The sequence below is a fragment of the Chanodichthys erythropterus genome, chromosome 4 (assembly GCF_024489055.1).
Source record: "Chanodichthys erythropterus isolate Z2021 chromosome 4, ASM2448905v1, whole genome shotgun sequence".
Classification (NCBI taxonomy): Eukaryota; Metazoa; Chordata; class Actinopteri; order Cypriniformes; family Xenocyprididae; genus Chanodichthys; species Chanodichthys erythropterus.
The window spans coordinates 24,898,035-24,920,050 of NC_090224.1; the positions used below are offsets into that span (position 1 = coordinate 24,898,035).

The 22,016-nt window shown below is 36.5% G+C and overlaps 1 protein-coding gene across 1 annotated transcript in view; it reads left to right on the forward strand.

The window, feature by feature from the left end:
* Positions 1 to 14,128: 14,128 nt before the first annotated feature.
* bcl11bb (BCL11 transcription factor B b) overlaps positions 14,129 to 22,016 on the forward strand; it is a 34,837-nt gene continuing 26,949 nt past the window's right edge. The window contains exon 1 of the mRNA XM_067383389.1: positions 14,129 to 14,594. Within this exon, the coding sequence (XP_067239490.1) occupies positions 14,531 to 14,594 (64 nt within the window). The 5' untranslated portion in view covers positions 14,129 to 14,530. The remainder of the gene's footprint in view (positions 14,595 to 22,016) is intronic.

The window sequence follows — 22,016 nt, forward strand, 5'->3', positions numbered from 1 at the left end:
AGTAACATTTATAGCATGCAAGTAATGATCAGATAAAGAACTTCTCATTACTGGCTTGAGCACAGTTAATGCTCGTTGAAAACAATATAAATTTGTTTTACATAGCCACCTAGAGCCTAACCACAAGGTCTACACTTCAGCATAATGGTAACCTCAAAAAATCGACATAACATAAACTCTTTTAAATGTCAAATATAACTGAACTTCAAACTTTAAAAGGTATTTCCCTTTACTAAAAAACACATTAAACAGCACTTAAGTTCAACATTTACTGTCCCAATCTTTCCCTATGCAAAGCATGCTGGGAACTAGAAATCCACTGCCCAGGTTCAATCAATGCAACATAAATGATTCATGTAGTCCCAACACAAATGGTTTAGGTTGACCTAACATTTTGCAAATTTAATTTCATTTAACATAATACAATTGAGTGCGAATGCCAATTAAGTAAAAAACTAAAGATTTGTGTTGGTTCAGCTTATTTTATTTAAATAAACTGAACAAGCAGCTAGAATCATTTTTTTGAGTGTAGTACATAAAAACTTTACCTGAGTGAAAATGTACATATTCAAAATCAAATGGGATATTCTCTGCTCTTAATGACATTTTAGTTATGTTTTAATTACCTTCACAGAGCTCCAGATCCAAAATGGTGATTTGCAGCAGTCTGGCTTTCCCTCGCAAAGCGCATATTCCCATGGGGTGGTGTTTCCGGAGAAAACTTAACTACTTTATTTAGCTTCATCATGACTAATTTTAAATGACTGAATATCCTTAAACAATAAATAAATTGTACAAGATTAAATTATGTTTAGATGAAAAACATGCATTTTGTATTTCCTACATGATTAAGTTTAAAAACTCAACAACCTACCAATTGCAATTTTTTCAGTGTATATCAGCACTAGAGAAAACAGTGATGTCATCGTCCAGTTCAGTCCAGTTCACATACAATTGTGTCAATGCAGGCAGATCAAAAACATTGTTGAATATCAAGTGTCCCCAACTAAGCAAGCCAAAGGCGACAGCAGCAAGGAACCCAAACTCCAACAGGTGACATCAGGTGACAAACAGGTGATAAAATGGAGAACAAAAACCTTGGGAGAAACCAGGCTCAGTTGGGGGGCCAGTTCTCCTCTGGCCAACAGCGAACAGTGCATGATTATGATTCAGGTGGCATTACCGGTCAAAAGTCCATTTGGGATTGCAACAGTCAAAATATTTAATCCAGTTCTATCAAGCTGAAGATTGTATTCATCATGCCGGTATGAGAAGGTTTGTTTGGAATCTGTGCCACTGGCTGTCATGTCAGTGAGGCCTTCACAGTGGATGATCTAGTTGACACAATCTCTGCTGACATTTCAGGGCTGCGTTGTCATCATGTCTAGTCGCAGGTCCTATCAGGGCAATAATTAAGAAGTTCCAACCAACTAAACATGTTACAAATCTGCCTGGAAGAGGACATGTGTCTATATTGTCCTAATGCATGGTAAGGAGGAGAGTTTGAGTGGCCAAATACTTTCCAAGGATCCCAGCTGGAGAATTGCAGAGATCAGTTGAGTTTTGAGGCTCAGAAAGCCTCTCATCCAGAAACAATTTCCAGCATATTCAGACAAGACTGGATCTTCAAACGGGACTGGCTTCTATGGTCAGATGAAACTAAAAAAAAAAGAGCTTTTTGGCAGCAAACCCACCAGATGGGTTTGGTGCACATAGGTAGGGCTGCACAATTTGGAAAAAAATTTAAATTTTCTGATCAAAATTACTATTTAAAATGCTATTTATTACCATTTCATAAAAGAGCTACAGGTTTGTTGTGTTGGTTTTAACAGCACAACAAACTATGCTACACTATGCTACTGTTTATTTAAAACCTCTTAAACATTGTGGCCATTTTTTTTAATAAAGTTGTCATGATGCAAACATCTGTCATGACAAATTAAGAACTACGGTATCTTAATTAAAGTTAAATGAACAATTATATATAAAATCTTAAAGGTGCACTAGAACTTTTTTTAAAAGATGTAATATAAGTCTAAGGTGTCCCCTGAATGTGTCTGTGAAGTTTCAGCTCAAAATACCCCATAGATTTTTTTAATTCATTTTTTTAACTGCCTATTTTGGGGCATCATTATAAATGAGCTGATTCAGGGCTACTGGCCCTTTAATTCTCGTACTCCACGCCCACAGAGATCACGCTTGCCTTGAACAGTGCATAAACAAAGTTTACACAGCTAATATAACCCTCAAATGGATCTTTACAAAGTGTTCGTCATGCATGCGGCATGCATGCGACGGATTATGTGAGTACTGTATACTGTTATATTGTTTACATTTGATTCTGAATGAATTTGAGGCTGTGCTCCGTGGCTAATGGCTAATGCTAGATTTATAAAGAATGAAGTTGTGTTTATGAATTATACAGACTGCAAGTGTTTAAAAATGAAAATAGCGACGGCTCTTGTCTCCGTGAATACAGTAAGAAACGATGGTAACTTTAACCACATTTAACAGTACATTAGCAACATGCTAACAAAACATTTTTACAAATATCACTAAAAATATCATGATATCATGAATCATGTCAGTTATTATTGCTCCATCTGCCATTTTTCGCTATTGTTCTTGCTTGCTTACCTAGTCTAATGATTCACCTGTGCAGATCCAGACATTACTGGCTGCCCTTGTCTAATGCCTTTCATAATGTTGGGAACATGGGCTGGCATATGCAAATACTGGGGTGTACACCCCGACTGTTACGTAACAGTCTGTGTTATGTTGAGATTCGCCTGTTCTTCGGAGGTCTTTTAAACAAATGAGATTTATATAAGGAGGAAACAATGGAGTTTGAGACTGACTGTATGTCATTTCCATGTACTGAACTCTTGTTATTCAACTATGCCAAGATAAATTCAATTTTTCATTCAAGGGCACCTTTAAACTTTTAAGAACCCAAACACACTGTAAACAATTCTACATCAGTAAAACACTGACCATAAGATTATGGTTGAAACAATGACAGCAAAAGTTTTTGCCATTTAAAGTGCAAAGTACATGAATAACTCTGAGGTTAAAAGGCCTACAAGAACCTTCACATTTAGATTGTGTTACATTTTCACATTGTTCAGGGTAATGTGCTTAAAAAAAATTGACAAAAAGAGCAGCATATCCACTCTCTCTTGTTTGAGGCATGACTGTTGACATGTTACTATATTGCCTGCTGCACTGAAGAGTCTTTCCGATGGTGTGCTTGTGGCAGGAACACACAGGTATCGGGAAACCAACCTGCTCAACCTGGGAAAGTTAACCTAGTGCTGTTTTCACCAGGTCAGGGGATTCTCTTCTCCATCAATTGCTGGTGCAGTTAAGTAGCTGTTTAGCTCGGTTTCCACCTTACTTACCTTTCATGCAACTTCTTCCATCTCTGTCATTATTCTTTCTTTTATGGTTGGGATGTTGTCTTGACTGATGTAATTCGTTTTGAAGCAAGGATCTAAGAATGATGTAACATCCAGAAGTTCTTGAGTGGATGGGTCATCATATTTTTTTTCCTGGAGGTACTCTGTCTTTGATTGCCCTTGTTAGATTAGTGGCGTCCTGATCTTCAGCGAGTGTCTTTGTACTCAAAAGGTGAAGAACTGGCTTAAGATAGAAGACACTAACATAATCCTCTCCTGAACGCACATCTGTAAACTCCTGGAGTGGATGCAGAGCTTTGTGGATGGATTCTAACACCTCTATGTCTTCCCATGTCAGCGTTTTTTTCTTTGTTTTCTTGTCTGCAGACAGCACATCATTCAAAACTTTACATTGCTCCAGAACCCTTGCAATCATTTTATTCTTGGTTCTTGTGGGCCACTCTGTAATCAATGAATGCTCAAGCAGATTCAGCTCTTTTTGGGCTGCTGTCAATGCCATTCTTTTCTTCCAGCTGTAGGAGAATTGACTGACCAGCTTCTTGCAAAAGCCTACTGTTCACTGCACCAAGTCACCTTTCAGTGCATTTTCTGAAAATATAACATTAAGAAAAGCTTAGAATGCAATTATCTCAGTTAGCATTAGTTAATATCTAAGATGTGAAAGAACCTACAAAGAACAACATTTTTAGAGTATTTAAGTTCAATTTAATTTATATACACCTTTTACTACTTATTAATAATTCATATTTGTTCATAATAGTTTTTTAAAACTAACAGACGTTAAATGTTAAAAAAGTTTATACAGTAAATTCTATTATTTACAAAGCTCAACCAATGCTGTAAAATTATTTATTTTTGTTATTACAATATTGATTATATATTGTATGTGAATAATTCCCAATTATAAAATTTATATTATACATGAACACTTACCGATAGCAAGATGGAGTCTGTGACCGAAGCACTGCAGCCTGGACCATCCATTTATTTCCACTGCCCTTATTATGTTGGCTGCATTGTCTGTGGTGATGCACACCTGGCCTTCTTCGTTCAGACCCCAGCCAGCTAGAGCATCTTTCAAAGCAGAAGCGATGTTTTCTCCGTATGCTCAGTGGGAAAGTACGACGTTTGTAAACATCGACTCTTTAATTCAAAATCCTCACATATGAAATGAACAGTGAGACTTTGATATGGTTCAGTCGTCCTGCTCGGCTACATGTCAGTTGTTGGCGTAATATTTCACCTCTTTTAGCTCAGCTTTAACCTTCTTTCTGCACATATTGTACAGGTTTTGGATGGCTTGAGTACAGAATGTACGAGAAGGAATGCGATATCTTTTATCGAGCGTTAGGATAAGATTCTTGAAACCATCTTTTGTGACAGCGTTAATCAGCACCATATCTTTAGCCAGGTAACTTGTTATGGCGTCTGTCATTTCGCCGAACCTTCATGAAGATTTGTCATAGGGTGTGCCACTTTCTAACGCTTGAGTAATTGAAGTTTTCTTGGATGTCAGTCGCGGTGGTTGTGACAAAGTGTGTTCATCTGTTGGTGAGTTTTATGTTGTTTATACCAAGCCAAGTCTGCGTTTTGTATTTTGTTCACATTTTGATTTAAATAAACTGCACTATGGGACTTGCCTACAGTGGATCCTTGTTACAGAATACTTCACCAATAACCATGGACCAAGCAGTTTGTTTTTGTCTACGTCAGGGGGATAATCCCCTAGAGGCTTATGTGGAGGAATTCTGTGAACTGTGCAGCCAGGTGGACTTCAATGATTTTGCTCTAAATTATTTTCTTTTTTGCCTCATGCCTGACAATACCCCTCACTGGACCCAAAGTAAATACATTGACTTTGCTCTGCTGCTGGATGGATCACCCTTACAGTAGAAGTTGAGGACTTCAGTAAACCTCCCACAATTAACTCCATCCAAGCAACAGGATGGAGTTAATTGTGACATGAGACCCTGTTACCCCCAGTAACAGGGTCTCATGTCATGGCCACCACCCCAGAGCGTTTCCACGTCCAGACTGTCATGTCGGGAGTTATCCACATCATACCTGCCCAGCCAGAGACTTGACGTCATGCCTACTAGGTCTGAGTCTCTTCACGTCATGCCGGCCCTGAACTGCCTGCACCTCACCTCCATGGTTCCCTGACCTGCCAGCGCCGCCCTGGAGGTGTCCTAGCCTGCCAAGTCCGCCCATACTCCACGTCCCAGCTTTCAGCTGAGGAGCTAAAAACAGAGACGTGAAGTTTGACACTTTCTGCTTCCCATGGTGATGCTTGTGATGTGTTTGCATACTTTATCACAGCGGAAGTGAAAAATGCCAAGTCTGTCCTGTATTTTGTACATGTTTGGAGTTAAATAAACTGCACTATGGTTTCTCCAAGACTTGCCTACAGTGGATCCTTGTTACAGTACATGACTCTAAACTGGCTTTATTTTTAATGTCAGAGTTTTACTGTATTTACTTGAAGTTTATTGGCCTAATCATTGTTTTAAATGTAATTGGTTGTAAACTGAGTGACATCACATAATTGTCCTGTGATACAATGCACAATCTTTTATTATTTTTTTTTAATAAAGAAGTGTGTGAATGTCCATGATCTGTTCTGTATAAACCAGTGTTGCATAGCTCCTTTACAAACAGTTTATACGTTATGACTATTTTATTTAATGGAATGTAACAAATTACCATGATATAACTGAGAACATTGCTTGCCAGTGGTAAACCGAAAAACACCATTAAAACTTATTTCACACTAGATAACCACAATTCTAAACATGACATTTATTATAATAAAAAGCTGTGTTATTATATTTTATCCTGTCACACCCTACTAAAAAGGTCTTCCATGATAAATCTGTCCTTCGAAGTAAAGGGATATACAGTATACCTTCTTCAACCTCATGCACCTCTGTTCTTAAAGGGAGTTCACCCAAAAATTTACTCACCCTCAAGTTGCTCAAACCCTGAATTTCTTTATTTTTTGTGCTGAATACAAAAGAAAATATTTTGAAGCAGTTGATGGGCCCCACTGACTTCAATAGTATGGGAAAAAAAATTACTGGAAGTCAAAGGTACACTACAACTGTTTGGTTAACCATATTCTTCAAAATACCTTTTGTGTTCAGCAGCAGAAAGAAATTCATACAGGTTTGGGACAACTTGAAGGTGAGTAAACGATGACAGAATTTCCACTTTTGGGTGAACTAACCCTTCAAGCAGTCTTGCTGACAGTGAGTGGTGAAGATGGAGCTGTGCCGATGAACCCACTAGAGGGGGCAATTGACCTTGATTTCAACCGTCAGCTCTTCGATTCCACCTTTCATCACCATTACTTTTGAATGGATACCTAAATACTTTTAAACAATACCTGAATCCTGTTTCTGTTGAATTGTGATAGGCTATTAAGTAGCTTATTCAATATCATGTGCTCACTTTCTGTGTACTCGTCATTTGTCTTGAAGATTTTAGAAGACACCATAAAACCTGACCCCAGAAAAAAATTCAGTCTCAGTCAACATCAAAAAACATTCTCAGTCAACTTAGGGTTTGATCCAGAGTTTGTCATTAAGCACCTGAAAGTGTCACGTGCAGCAAAGAGCCAATCACACGGAACATGAGAGCATCAGTTTGATTCACTTCTCACAAGAGAGCAGCACAATTCACTTCTCTGTTGTAGATTAAAAATTTCATGAAATTTAAATGTTTACAAGGCAGGAATAAACAGTTGCTGCAGCGAAAGTTTGAGATGGCTGTGGAAAGATTAGACTTTATCAATGCAAGTGAATCATTTGAATTGAAATAATTTCTATAGGTTCGCAGAAAGCTCAAAAGAAAAGCATGTATTATTTAGCCTATAAATTTATATTTATTTAAATGCAAAGTGTAATATTAACTTTCAATTCATATATTAACTATATGAATTAAAGTATTTATAATTCATATAATGTAAATATGTTACATAATCAGCAGCAAAAGATGGGCTATTTATAAAATTTGTTTACTGTAAAGTGCTTTAATTTAGAGTGATAGATACAGGGGGAGTGGCTTTATTAGTATCACACATTTGTCACATATTTCACACTTTGGACCAGTTTTGGTTTGCTCCAACCCAGAATAAATCCGTGGCAATACACACCGCTGAAAATCAATAAACCTCCTTGAACCTGAAAAAAATGATTTTGCTCAAAATAATCTCAAACTTACCTGGGTAGCTACTGAAACCAGCTTCATGCAATAGGCCTCTGGTTCATACCTCTCCCATCAACAGTCAGTGCAGCCACTCCTATGGAAGCCCGTTTCCGCCACTAAAAAAAAAAAAAAGCCACAAAAAAAAAAAAAAGATGAATTGCGACTTTTTATCTCAGAATTCTGACTTTTTAACTCGCAATTGCTTGTTTATATCTCACAATTGCGAGTTATAAAGTCATAATTCTGAGATATAAAGTCGCAATTGCGTGATAAAAAGTCATAATTCTGAGATATAAACTCGGAATTGCGTGAAAAAAAGTCAGAATTCTTACTTTATTTCTCGCAATTGCGACTTTATATCTCAGAATTCTGACTTTTTATCACTACTATGAAACGTTATTTCTCACAGTTCTTACTTTGCTTGCGTTTCCTTTCATTGCGACTGACCATCAGGGTTACTGCTTTGTTATTTTTATTCATAAAATAGAGAACATCATAAAGGATTATTTTTAGCGCCGATTTACCAATAAGGAAATATTGATTTTACTGGAGGAGACACACAAAGATTAGTCTCCGGACATATGCATTATGCAGGAATATTCATATAGAATGTTTCCACCTTGTACACAGCGTTTCAAGGAGAAAAAAACAGCTTTTACTGCCATCTAGTGGGCTTAATACTAAAACAACCAATACCTATCATGTTTCATTAACTTTGCAACTCAAGGGTAGAATCATGAAATTCTGCAAAATACAGTCGAGGTATTTGGACAATAAAAGTTGTTTTTAACAGAATGGATACACTAATGAATTTTGCACAATAATAACAATATAGCCTAATAATAATCATAATAAGAAGAATCAGCTGTGGCGGAGGCGCAATAAATCAGACAAAGCTGAAGTGGCACATTTTATACACCAACAGCTTCAGACTTCACGGCAGCACGGCTATCGTTGGATGCACTGTTACAGAGATACTGACCATCAGTTAATTGTGTGATAAAAAGTAAGAATTCTGACTTTATAACTCGCAATTGCGACTTTTTATCTCAGAATTCTGACTTTATAACTCGCAATTGCGACTTTATATTTCAGAATTCTAACTTTAAATCACGCAATTGCGACTTTATATCTCAGAATTCTGACTTTATAACTCGCAATTGCGACTTTATATCTCAGAATTCTGACTTTATAACTCGCAATTGTGACTTTATATCTCAGAATTCTAACTTTATATCACGCAATTCTGACTTTATAACTCGCAATTGCGACTTTATATCTCAGAATTCTAACTAGGCCTATATATCTCGCAATTGTGAGTTAAAAAGTCAGAATTCTGAGATAAAAACTCGCAATTCATCTTTTTTTCTTTTTAGTGGCTTTTTATTTATTTATTTTTTTAGTGGAGGGTTTTTTTTTTTTTTTTTGGCGGAAATGGGCTTACATAGGCTACACTCCATTGTCACTTGAGGCAAAATATAATAAATGTATTTGGTCACATCATGAAAATGAACTCTGCAGGAAATTGTTAAAATACTGATATTTTGTTTCCATACTATGGAAGTCAATGGGGCCCCTCAATTGTTTGGTTAACTATGTTCTTCAAAAACTCTTTTCACTTTTTTTTTTTTTTTTTCAGCAGAAGAAAGAAATTCATACAGGTTTGGGCAACTTTAAAGGAATTTTCATTTTTGGGTGAATTATCCCTTTTAACCTTCATACTTACTTTTAGCCTTTTAAACTACTTCACAAGGGTTAGTTTACATAAAAAATAAAAGTCTGTAATTTATTACTTACCCTGGTGGCGTTCCACACCCGTAAGACCTTCGTTAATCTTCGGAACACAAATTATGTTATTTTTGTTGAAATCCGATGGCTCAGTGAGGCCTTCATAGCCAGCAATGACATTTCCTCACTCTAGATCCATAAAGGTACTAAAAACATATTTAAATCAGTTCGTGCGAGTACAGTGGTTCAATATTAATATTATAAAGTGACGAGAATATTTTTGGTGCGCCAAAAAACAAAACAAAATAACGACTTAAAAAGTGATGGCCGACTTCAAAACACTGCTTCAGGAAGCATCGGAGCACAATGAATCGGTGTTTCGAATCTGCTGTTCGGAGCGCCAAAGTCACGTGATTTCAGCCGTTGGTAGTTTGACACGCGATCTGAATCATGATTCGATGTTCGGTAACAGTAGGCCTAACGTTATATCGCTGCGAAGGTATTTCTAACTTCCTTTTACTTATAAGCAAAGAACGAAAATGAACACCCGCAGTATACCCCTTAAAAGTTTGTAAACGTTGCAACGTTTCCTGGTGGGCGGGGCTTAGCTGGAGACAAAAAGAGACGCTGGACTCAATGTTGACAAGCGTAAACTAGCATGTTTTAGGAGGGATTTATTAAACATAGACGCAGAAGAAGGTTCAGAACTGTCCGAATATGTACAGTCACTGACTCTGCGGGACCGTGACAGCTATTTTTGTAAATTAAGTTTTAACAGTAAAAATATAAGTTTTGGATTTTCCTAGACAACATATGAATTACTTTCGGGTGGTTCGGGGGATTTTGTCAAGGCTTATTGTCTAATGTAACCTAACGCTGGGCTAACTATGATTATGGCTAGCAATGTGGATTATTTTAAGAGACCATTCAAAGGATGGCACTCATCTATCGCTGTATGTTTGTTTAACATTTAAGCTAGCTAGTGCGCTGAAAGTTGGCGACTTTTGACCTATAAAACAGAAACTTGCTGATTTGTACTAGATAAAACCAACACACCATTACTTATGCATCGATTAGGCTACTTTACCTGATATGAAGCGTGCACTGCAAACACGAGTAGCCTAATATTTATGATCGTCTCCGTCCAGTCTGTACGCCGTATTGCATTCAACCACAATTATCTTTTTGATTTCTGTGAAGGAATGTCTGCCGGGATCTGGTAAAACTTTAGTTTTGAACCAAAAGTCCTGTTCCTTTTATTCTGGCAGCCAAAAACACAACAAGACGACATTTTACAGCCAAAACCTCAAACTATAAATATGTTTTGCCTCCAAAAGGGGTCTTGAATGACGTTCAATATTGTGCACGAGAGCGAGCACGAGCAGTAAGTTGCTGGCAGAAGTTCACTTAACGGCCACCGGTGTTGCTAATAACAAGAGTTTCTGAATTCTACATACAGCCCGTTTAAAACCTGCATATTGCTGTTAAAGATAAATGTTAATTTATACATACTTCATATTACATTCCTGAAAACCTGATTTTTTTATGTTGTGGGAGCAAACCGTCGTCCCTGTACAGAAAAGTTTATAAATCTTACTAATTTATGTTTTATTATGTTTTAACCTTTGTAAAGGTTATGTTTAGAAGTAAAGTTAGGGTTAGGGGATATAATCTAAAGTTTATACGGTATTAAAAAAAAAAAAAAAATCTGTCTATGGATAAATCACAAAGACCCAGAGTGTGCGTGAAGATGAAACTGTGCAGATGAATCCACTAGAGGGCGTAATTGACCGTGAATTCACCGCTCAGATCCCCTGTTCTCTGTCCCAAACTACTTCAAAACCAATAATCTATATAAGATCATCAACATTTTGCTTGCCTATTGGTGAAGTTTCCAGATTTAGAACAATATTGTCAGATGTTTCGTTTAAGCTTATAAGCAGAGTTTACAGTAAGGCAAATCATTTAAACAAATTAATTATTTGATAACGTTTTAATTAGATGAGTCTTTTTTGAATAGTTTATATATCTTCGTAAAATCAACATATTCATTTAAATATAATTAGATCACATAGGCCTTTTGTAGAGTCTCCTTGTGTATAAATGACAGTTACTGGTTCAATCTCAAGTGCTATTTGGGCGAAAATGGTTTCATTATTTGATAACAGTTCACTCTTTTTAATGTGGAATACAAAATATTTGTTTTATTCCAGCTATTTTTAGAATAGCTTTTTTATTTTAATGTTTGTTTGTCCATTGTATAGTTTAAATTTATATTGGCCTCACACTGCATGTAAAAAAGTTATTTTCTTTTTCTTTTTTTCTTTTACAAAAAATATTGTTCTGAGCACAAATCTATTAGCCACTAATATATTTCAAGTGTGTAATGGGTTTGTCATAATTTGGTCAACTCAAGATGTTTACAGAATATCTACAATAGGCTATCGATGTACAATAAAGTATAATAAAATAATTAAGTCCAATAAAGTCCCCCAAAGTCCTGGTGTGCTGTTTTTAACCATCTACACCTTTCAGAGAGGAGACAGAGACAGTGTCTCAAAACTTAGTATTTTTACATCATATTTTTTTCAGGTCATTTGAGAACGCATCTATGATGCCCCAAAATTCAGTCTAGTCTACATATAGGCAAGTCAATGTTAAGACATGGCCAAACTACCAGCATGAATGTTTTTTTTTCTTTTCTCCAGTGTTTTGCGTGTTGGCATCGTATAATAGTGTTCCTCTCCCAGAGGCAAAAACGGTAACCCTTTATGGAAAATCATGTTTTATTGATGAATCTGACTTTGCCCTGCAGCTTGAGTACATGGACTGTACATTGTATGGAAGTTATTGCTTCAGTGTGAAGTGATATGCCATTTATCATTGCTCATCTGCTTTATAAGAGAAGAAGGCAAGATGCCTGTTAATTGTGCTTAACTTTTTTTTTGATCAGGGACATTTTGATTTGTTAGGATAGCCTAGTTTTAAGATTTTAAGTTTATTTATACCTAAAATTGTTGCTATGATTCACAATGTCTTCAGTCTTAGATTCCCTGTGATTCAGGACCAGCATAGGACCAGCACTTGACCAGCTCAAACCAGCTTCCATGCTTCAAAACATACCTTTTAACAGGGATAGCCAATAGCCGCACTTTATGTGCAGATCTGAAGCAGATAAACCTGTACTAACCCCTTGTCTCAAATGAAGTCTCTTCAGGTCCAATGAAGACCATCAGGTGTCGCTATTGACTTAAATGAAACAGCACAAACACGTGCAGGGGGCTTATAGCACACAAAATTATAGCTACCTTAAATCTGATGGGATCTGCAATAGGCTACAGATTGGTTTAGCCTATAATATATTGTTTTGTAAATTAATGAATGCAAAAGACAGCACAGGACAATGTTTTTTTTTTTCTTTTTTTTTTCTTATATGTATTTGTAAAATACAGCACTAGTTTCTATTGTTTCACATTGTTTCACCCCCCCAGTTAATTATAAAAAGCTAATAAATAGGCATAGTAGGCTATATCTTCTCGCAACATTGTAAAACGCCTTCAAACTTTTGTTAATTTGTTTTTAAAGTAACAGTGATGGATAATACCAAGTCACAAAAATGTAAAAATATTATTAACTGTAAAAAAAAAAAAAAAAAAAAAAAAAAAAAGATCAATAAGTCATGACAACATATGTTTCTACATTAATTTAACTCATCAATTTTCAAAAAAAAAAAAAAAAATTCTTCAAGATTCAACTTATATTTTTAAGTCAGTTTCATATAGGCTAATTTAAGTTGAAATGACTTAGCCATGTTGATTGAACTTAAAAATTTTAGACAACTAACGGGAGAAAATGGAAAACGCCACAGTAAAAATATTACACGGCGAACATTATAGGCCTACATTCGATTAAACCAGACAATAATATTTATTTATTTTTTTACTGTAAAATACATTTAAAAAGTTTTGTGAATAATAATAAATTATAAATATTTAAGGGTAAAATCATTTTTAGATAACAATACAATACATGTTCTAATCTCATTAAAACGTAAAAACTACCTACATTACATTAAAACGTAAAAACATAACTTGCGTCACGCATCACTTTTATTGGGCTCTTTTATATAGGCTACATTGGAGTGTTTTGTTTTATGTATATTGTGTTATTATGCAGTGTTTATATTGCATTATTTTATAAGCGTAATATGCGTTACCCTGATGGTGTTTTGTGTTTGTAGCTCTTTGAACGTTTAATTCAGCATGTGCTCTTCTGTTTACGGTGGTTATATCAGTAAATTTTAGTTAAATGTGTTGGTATATCATTTAATTTAATGAAATATAGGCCTGCGGTTTTGAATTGTAGCATACAACATATAACATAAACGAGCACATGCCATCCCGTTTAGTGTCTAAAACGTTGTCATCGTATTGTCGGTGAATTTCTTGCAGCCAGAGTTGCCTGTAAGTTTTGTAGTATTTTTTTTTTTTTTCAATGCTTGTGGGCAAGGAGACCCCTCTGTACCCAGACTGCCTCCACTAGTCGCCCCCAGCGCCACACGTCACATCACGTCCGTACTTGAACTTGAATCCCATTCCATTCTTCAGAGGCAACCCCTGCCACACACACACACACACACACAGGCGCTGGGTCCTCCCTGAGAGCGTGAATGCGAGACGTAATTGCTCGGGTCCTGATTGATCTGGAGAGGAGGTGTTGTCTTCAGAGGTTGAGCCATTCTGCGCTCTGATGCCAAGCGCACATGGAGGACTGTGCCAAAGACTTCGCTCACCTGGCGAGCCCGCCGTCCACGGATCTTGGATTTCCATTATAACTGGACAACAACTGTTTTAGGACTTTTTAAAGAAAGAATACCTGAATTTAAAGACAGTGTTTTGGAATCGATGTTGTCAGAGGTTAAATGAGCTACTGCGAGTCGGAGTGATTTTCCCGCATCGCTGTCTCAGGTTAAGTGGCACTTAGTCACTGCTTCACAAAAGTCGAGCACAATTTAGTCTGTTCAGAGAGTACAAGTGTTAGTTTGTGCCGCGAAAACGACTAGAATAGCCCGCGAGCGCAGTGGAACAGTACCTGGACTGTGGAGGAAAGTTTGGAGAGCTTCTGGAGCGCGCACATTAGTCCGAGTGTCCGTGAGATGCTGCTGTAAATGCGGGGCGATGTCCCGACGGAAGCAAGGCAACCCACAGCATCTGTCCCTCACACAGAGGGAGAACCTACCGAGTGAGTACTAGACCCCTGCCACCCCTGTCACACTGACTGACATACTCTCATCAATATGAAAACTTTCTTTCTTTCTTTCTTTCTTTCTTTCTTTCTTTCTTTCTTTCTTTCTTTCTTTCTTTCTTTCTTTCTTTCTTTCTTTCTTTCTTTCGCAGAAGGTGTATCTAACAAAAACAACTATTATTATTTGTTAGTCATACTGATATCTGTAAGTAAACATGATTTGTTTTTTTAATGTAGCACTGCCAGTGTTACACGTGCATTATCAGCTCATAAGCCATATATAAGTTATATTTTTGCCAAATGTAATTATGTTCACTGTCCTAACTAAAAGGCACATGTAATGACTATACTATTAATACATTTCCATTTGTCTATAATCTATAACCAACAGTTGGGGCCTGTTAGTTTTTATTGTTTATGTAAGTCAATCACTATGATCTTACTAGTGATTTCTCTTTTACTGTGAATAAATGATTTGAAGAATTTCCATGTACTAAACGTAATTCATAGCAAACAGTTTCATTCAAAATAATGAGAGACCCACATGCTCATCTGCTCTGAACACACACACACACACACTCACACACACATACAGCATACATGGCTTATCAAGTTTACTTTATGTAGTTTATTTAAAAGGCCCAAACTTCGCTAAATCATCTGGTGTTCATTTACATCTAAAAACAAAGTGCTTATATGTTTTTAATTTGCTGTGTATTTTTATTAGAATCTCTTTTACAATGTCAGGGATCACATACTTGGACTTTGGTGCTGATCATTCAAAACAACACACTCCTTATGTTCATCCTTAATTTAACCTTTTATCAAAGATGCTTTACACACTATTTCCACTAGTAAAACTTTATGTAAAAGCACCAAGTACTCTAAATCCTTTTAAGTTTCCCTTTGCTCTAGTTTTTTATTCCTCTAAAAGCTTTTTTATTTTGCACAATAAAAAGAAGCATAAATTAGCTGAAGTGTAAACTATTCAGAATTGCATAAGGCAAAGTGTTATAAATAATAATAATAATAATAATAAAAAACTTTAAAACCTAATCTTAACAGCTCAGTGATATAATTTTCACAAAATGTTCATAGGCGTTTATGTAGCCACTAATAAAAGACAAGGAAAGTTTTTTTTCCCCCCATTAATAATACTTTGCATGTCACTGATATGAATTATCCTGTACACCAGCTGTATTTGTAAATTAAACCTCACATTTTCTTTTCTTTTTTTTTTAAATACATTTTATTGACTGACCTCAAGATGCATTTAGCAAATAATTCCTAGTACAAATTATTGTTTGTTTTTTGTTGTTGTTGTTTTTCAATGTAACTTGACATTTTTATGCCTTGTTATTCATTTTGGTATTTCTGGTTTAACTGAGAAAGTGGGTACAACGCGAAGGCGTGCCTTCCTGAAAATATCTGATTCAGTAGTGAGTAGATGGTCTTTACACGTCAAATATTACACTCTTAATGATGCTGATGTTGCCGTTTTAGAAAACGTGAAGACGGGAGATGAGAAAAATGTGTTAAAGGAGTGGGTGGGCTTATTGAGAGCCGGTGGCCTTTAAATTCAAACCACTGCTAGTCTGCCAGTTCATTTCACCTGATGTGGTTTATTTAGCAGATAGTTCACTTTTTTCCCCTCAGAGTTATTGTTTTTGGTTTATTTCCAGTTGTAGTGATTAACAATAAACACTAAAACGTTGTGTACATTTGTGCTCGCTTAAATAAGTATGTTTGTACAGCAAAACCCATCCAGTGTATGTTTCAGTGTGCAAATGTGTTGAGCAGAATAATTATACTGTGTCTCAAATACGTGTTTAGTTCAAACATAATTAGTCTGGCGGTAGTGTGTGTCGGTTGGCAAATGCGCAGTTTACATTGTGTGCTCTATACACTCTATCGCATGTGTGCAGAGCGTAAACCGATACTTTTTAAAGTGGACTCCGCTCAGGTTTGCACGCCACCCTCCGTTCCAGCTTTCACGGGCGAGATCTTGCTCTTTCTGGGGTGTCTGTCTGCAGGGGAAAACCAAAGTGCCCTCATTTGGCTATGTCAATGCTCTTGGCACAAAACATGTCAGTTAGCTGGAGGTTGCACAATAGAGAGATTCCGCCCAGAGCGACAGGACCTATAGATCAACACTCAAAGAGAAAACCAAGGAACAGGAATATCAACATACTTCACGTCTTGAAATAAACGCGGGGTGCACTCTCCACCCGCATGTACACGTACAGGTGTACGCATTAAAAAAGACGTCTCGAGCCGCGACCTAAAATGGCAGGGCTCTTGTAGACGCAAATATGGGTTCTTAAGGAAGTCTTCGAGACGAAACCGCTCGTATTTAGATTTCCACAACACCGCCTCAGTGAAACTCATTACTTTTTCTTCATAAGAAGCATGTAAATTGTGTGACCATGTATGATTCATTACATGAGCTGTTTGTCTCAGATTTTTGGATGGGTCGCTTTAAACGTAAACTGTGGGTGGGGGCCGTCCATTAGGGCCCTTACTGGCTCTTAAAATGTAAAACGATTCTTGCTTTGAATGTTCACACGATTTTTTTCCATGATCTTTTAGTGGCCGCTGGTCATCATTCTAATGAAACGCAAAGCATGAACCACTGGGCCACTGTGCCTTTGATTTCTGAGAGTAGAAAGGGTCACATCAGCCTTTTACAACTGGCACACTTTTTTTAGGAGTGATTTTATGGTGATGTCCACCCTCTTTATATGTGTTAGCACAGCCTTCAAGAGAACTTATTTCACAGACCGTGTGAGCCGAGGGCTGTTTGATGGACGTGTGGTTTCCTGCTGATCGGACTCGTCTGACCTGACTTGGCAAATATTATAGGCGAGTCTCTGTTCCACTGCACAATATTTCGGTTTATTTTACGAGTGTCGTATTTGCTGTTTTGCACAGCTTCAGTGTGCACTGCTGAAGCTGATAGGGGGTGCTGTAAGTCCTTTTGAGAGAGAAAGTGATCGAGAGGGTGTATGTTTGTGTGTGTGTTTTCTTTGAGAATCTGATTACTGCCTTCAGGAAACGTGATAACTGTATTTATAATGGTTAATACCCTAAATTGCTATCTCTCCTCCCAAGTGTATCATTCCCACAACAGGCTCAGTATAAATCTCTTATCTTACGCTAAAGGTAATTAATTCAATTTATTGCAGTATAGACTTCACCCTGGGGAGCAGTAATGTAGATGCTGTGCCCACTGTGCTCATTGCTCCTAAACATATCATGTCCTTGCCTCCACTAACTTTTTAAAACAATGTTTGTGGTTCTGCTTTCAAATATGCAGCTTTATGTGAAATTACAGCACGCACGTGCATTTCAGAATTGTGCGTGTTTGTTTGGCACACGTCCAGAAGCAGTTGAGAGTGTATAGGCCTTAAATGAAGATAAGAATCAGGCATTATCAAGCACGTCTGCATATGGTTAATTTTTTTGTAATTGCACCTGGTGAGCTCAGAAATCACAATTAGGCAAAATCTTTTCACACATGCTGAAGACGTTAACAGTTCCGCAAATATCACTCACAGACTTTGTGCTGAATGCGCTCAGTGCTGTCTGTCATCCGCTGTGTGTTTCTTTAATTATTATTACTTTAATTCAGGGCCATAACCATCATGGATTTGACCTCGAATTATTCATTATATAGAAATATTCAAATTGTTGATTTTTTTAGTGACCAGTTATTAAATGTTAATCTTTGCTCCCATCACAAATATTATTTTATTATTAATTACTCTAATTACTACAGTATTATTAGAATTATTTTTAATAATACAACTAGAAATTCTAGTTATTCACTATTTCTTTTTAGATGGTTTCATTGCACACTTAGTGTTCTCTGTGTTATTCATGTATATGTACTTTTGTTTCTGTTTCTCTTTTTACATAAAGTGGGGTTCAAAAGTCTGAGACGACTGCATTTTTTTTTTACATTATATTATCGTATAACAGTTTGAGTGAAAAAATGGTTTAAAAAATGCATGGATTTCTGAACATTTATTTAGTATGTCCCCCTTTTGCTTTAATAACAGAAGCACTTGATCTGCATGAGATGATCAATTTGTGCAAAACCTGATGATTATTTTCTCCAGGATTATTAGAGAATTCAAAGATCATCTAACAAAAAGAGTTCACATGGTCAGTGTCAGAGCTTTTTTGATTAGTGCCTTAGTAAAGAATCTTAAATCTTACTCATTATATATCAATGTTTCTTTGTTTTAAAAATTTATGTTGATTTCCTAATTTGAATGAGATTGCATATCAAAGATTTTAAATATGGACATGTAAATTCACAGTATTATTATTAATACAAAAAAACTTAAGCTGATGATATATGATGTAATTGATGATATATCAGCCCGTTTACAGGCTTTACGTTCTTTAAAGGTTTATGTTTCAGCTTCTGATTGAATATCACAACACACACATCATCTGCTGTACACCTGTGGCTCCCACAACCACCTTCTTCTGTTGTGTCCGTTGCTCGTGTCTGGCCTGTTTAGGACAGCGCGGCTGCCTCCCAGCACACCCTCTGCGCACAATTCCGTGGCATTGGATGCATTCCAAATCCACGATGTTTGTGTTCTCCTCCTTGGCATTACTCCACTGCTCTGCTCTGCTCTGCTCTTGTCAGCCAGCGAGAGCTGCAGACAGCCGAGCGTGTGGTAGTGGCCCGGTGCTGCTCTTGTGATGTCTGTTAATATCCGTTTAGATATCATATGCTGCCGAATCCCACTTTGGTCAACTGTGTCAGGGGTTCCTAAACTTTCTTGTCAGCCAAAACCCTTTAGAGGTAAAATATTTATTGTTTCAATAATTTAACGACACATTCACATGTTCACGGTTCTCTGATGCTGGTCACATGACATGCAAGTAAACAGATAAAAATCTCATCTTTTTTAGTGAAGTGTTTTATTTGTATTTTTTGTTGTTTTCATTTTTAGTTTCTTTATATATATAAGGCTGCACGACTTGTCCAGAAGTTATAGTGCAATTAGTTTGCATGAGTTTGAAAGTGATATGACGTTTCATCTCATATGAAAACTATATCTAAAAGTATATTTCAAGTCTCCTTTATTAATATAGTGCTTTATACAATATGATCGTTTCAAAGCAGCTTTACAGTCATAAACTGGAAAACAATGATCAATATGTACTAATAAGTTATATTGCAATTTCAGTTTTAGGTAACTCTTTATTTTAAGGTGCCATTGTTACAATGTAATTATACATTTAAGTACTGAGTAATATTAAGTAAATACATGTACTTAGTATAGGTGATTAGGTTTAGTTTAGAGTTGCATGTAGTTATGCACTATTTATAGGTGTAACGTAACATGGGTTACACTTTATTTTTAGGTGTCAGTATTACAGTGTAGCACTGAGTATTAACTGCATGTACTTACTATAGGTTTAGGGTTAGGGCAAGGGTTTGGTTTAGGTATAATTGCATGTAATTATGCATAATTTCTAGTTATTACTACAGTAATTACATGTAGCGTGTAACAATGACACTTAAAAATAAAGTGTTACCGTAACATGAGTAACAAGGTCACTGTAAAATAAAGTGTTACAGTTTACTTCAATTAATTGTAGAGCCCTAATTTTATTTATTTATTTATGTATTTTTTAATTTTACATTCAATTTAACTATTAGCTTTTCAACTCACAAACCCCTGCAGTTCCCATGGGAAACCCTGAACTATGAAGGCAGAGGTTCTAAATTCAATACAGATCAAGAATATTGTTTGAAAAGAACTCTAAATTTCAATTTGTCACTAAATGCCCCAAGGGATTGTGGGTCACTGTGCTGAGTCAAAAATTCTACAGGAGTTAAGTTACTGTTGCTCTTCCCAGGGCTCCTACAGCCAACCAGTGTCTGTTCAAGAGCGTGTTTGTCCCTCAGGCAGAGACTGGAGTTGATTTGCTATCGGATCTCATACTGCTGCTGTTTTTTTCTTCCTGTATTTATGCTCTCTGTGAATCTGTTTTGTATCTCATTGTGGTTTTGTGCGTTGAGTCAGATCCATTTCACAGCAAATAGTTGACTCTTTCGTCATTGATAATAATTTTGGTGTTGAGATGCCAAATAGGGAATTTCGCAAGGGTACTAAAATGATAATGTAGCTGGTTATCACATACGGAAACGGCTGTTTGTTATAGGCTCCTTAACCACTGTTCCCAACGTGCACCTGTGATGCGAGGCGACCCATGCCTGAGAACGTATTTTGAGGCTGTTTTGCGGCTTTTGCGAGCGCTAGTTTGTCTGCTGCGATATACCTGTATGGTGCATGTGCACCTCTCCAACATCCGTCCAGCATGCAGAAAAGTAGACCGGAAACACAGATACCACTGCATGACTGCAACTGTACTACCTGCCACATACACACACACACACACACACACACACACACACACCCTCCACTCGTCTTACTGTGCAACTCACAGGTGTTTGTCTATGCCGCGTAAGCTGTGAATTTTGCTTTTTGAGGACAGAATCAGACACAGAGGACCATATTGACACATCAGTTCGACAAAGAAAGATAGTTTTGAGATCTTAGGACTTGACTTTGTAAATATTTGAGAGACAGTTTTTGCTTGTGACTAGTGCTAATACTGTAGATTGAGATATTTTTTCATTAACAGATTCTATCCAGTTGCTCTCAGTTGCTCACAGTGATTTGTAAGGATAGCTTGCAAAATGTGTGTGGAAAAATTTGGTCCATGAAGACGTTTAAAAGAACTCATTTGTCATCTACTGTGTGTATAGTCTACAGTACATGCAATTCCCCAGCAGGCAAGTTAATCATGTCTGGACCAGTTTGATAGCCAGACAGAAAAAACAGATTTGCAGCTCACAATAACTGAAGAGCAAAAATCATAGACACACCAATAACAATTTGTCATTTAGAAACCTGACAGGTACTTTAGTTAAACCAACTATTTTAAAGTCAGACGAAAGCAAGGCGTATGTATTTAAAATATTGCACATTTTATATAGAACACAATGTTAATTCATAATGCTTTACACAGTCGTAATAAAGAAACAAGAACTATAAAGGGATATATAAAAGACATATAAAAGTTTTAAAATATTTAAATGAAGTTTATGCAAAATTCACTGCAAACTTAGATGCCTTTTTTACTCCATAGAAAACAAAAGGAGTATTTTTGAAGAATCTTCATGCAGCTCATTTCCATACAATAACAATTCACTGTCAACCTCCATAAATGACAGAAAAGTAGTCAAAGTGGTCTTCTGAATTCATTTGACAGCTTTTTTGTCACTAACAGACAGCATTTTAAGTTGTAATTAACTTAAATTCTTCCTTCCATTAAATATGGAGAACAAGAATTTTAGTGAATACCTTAAATAAATGTTTAAAAACT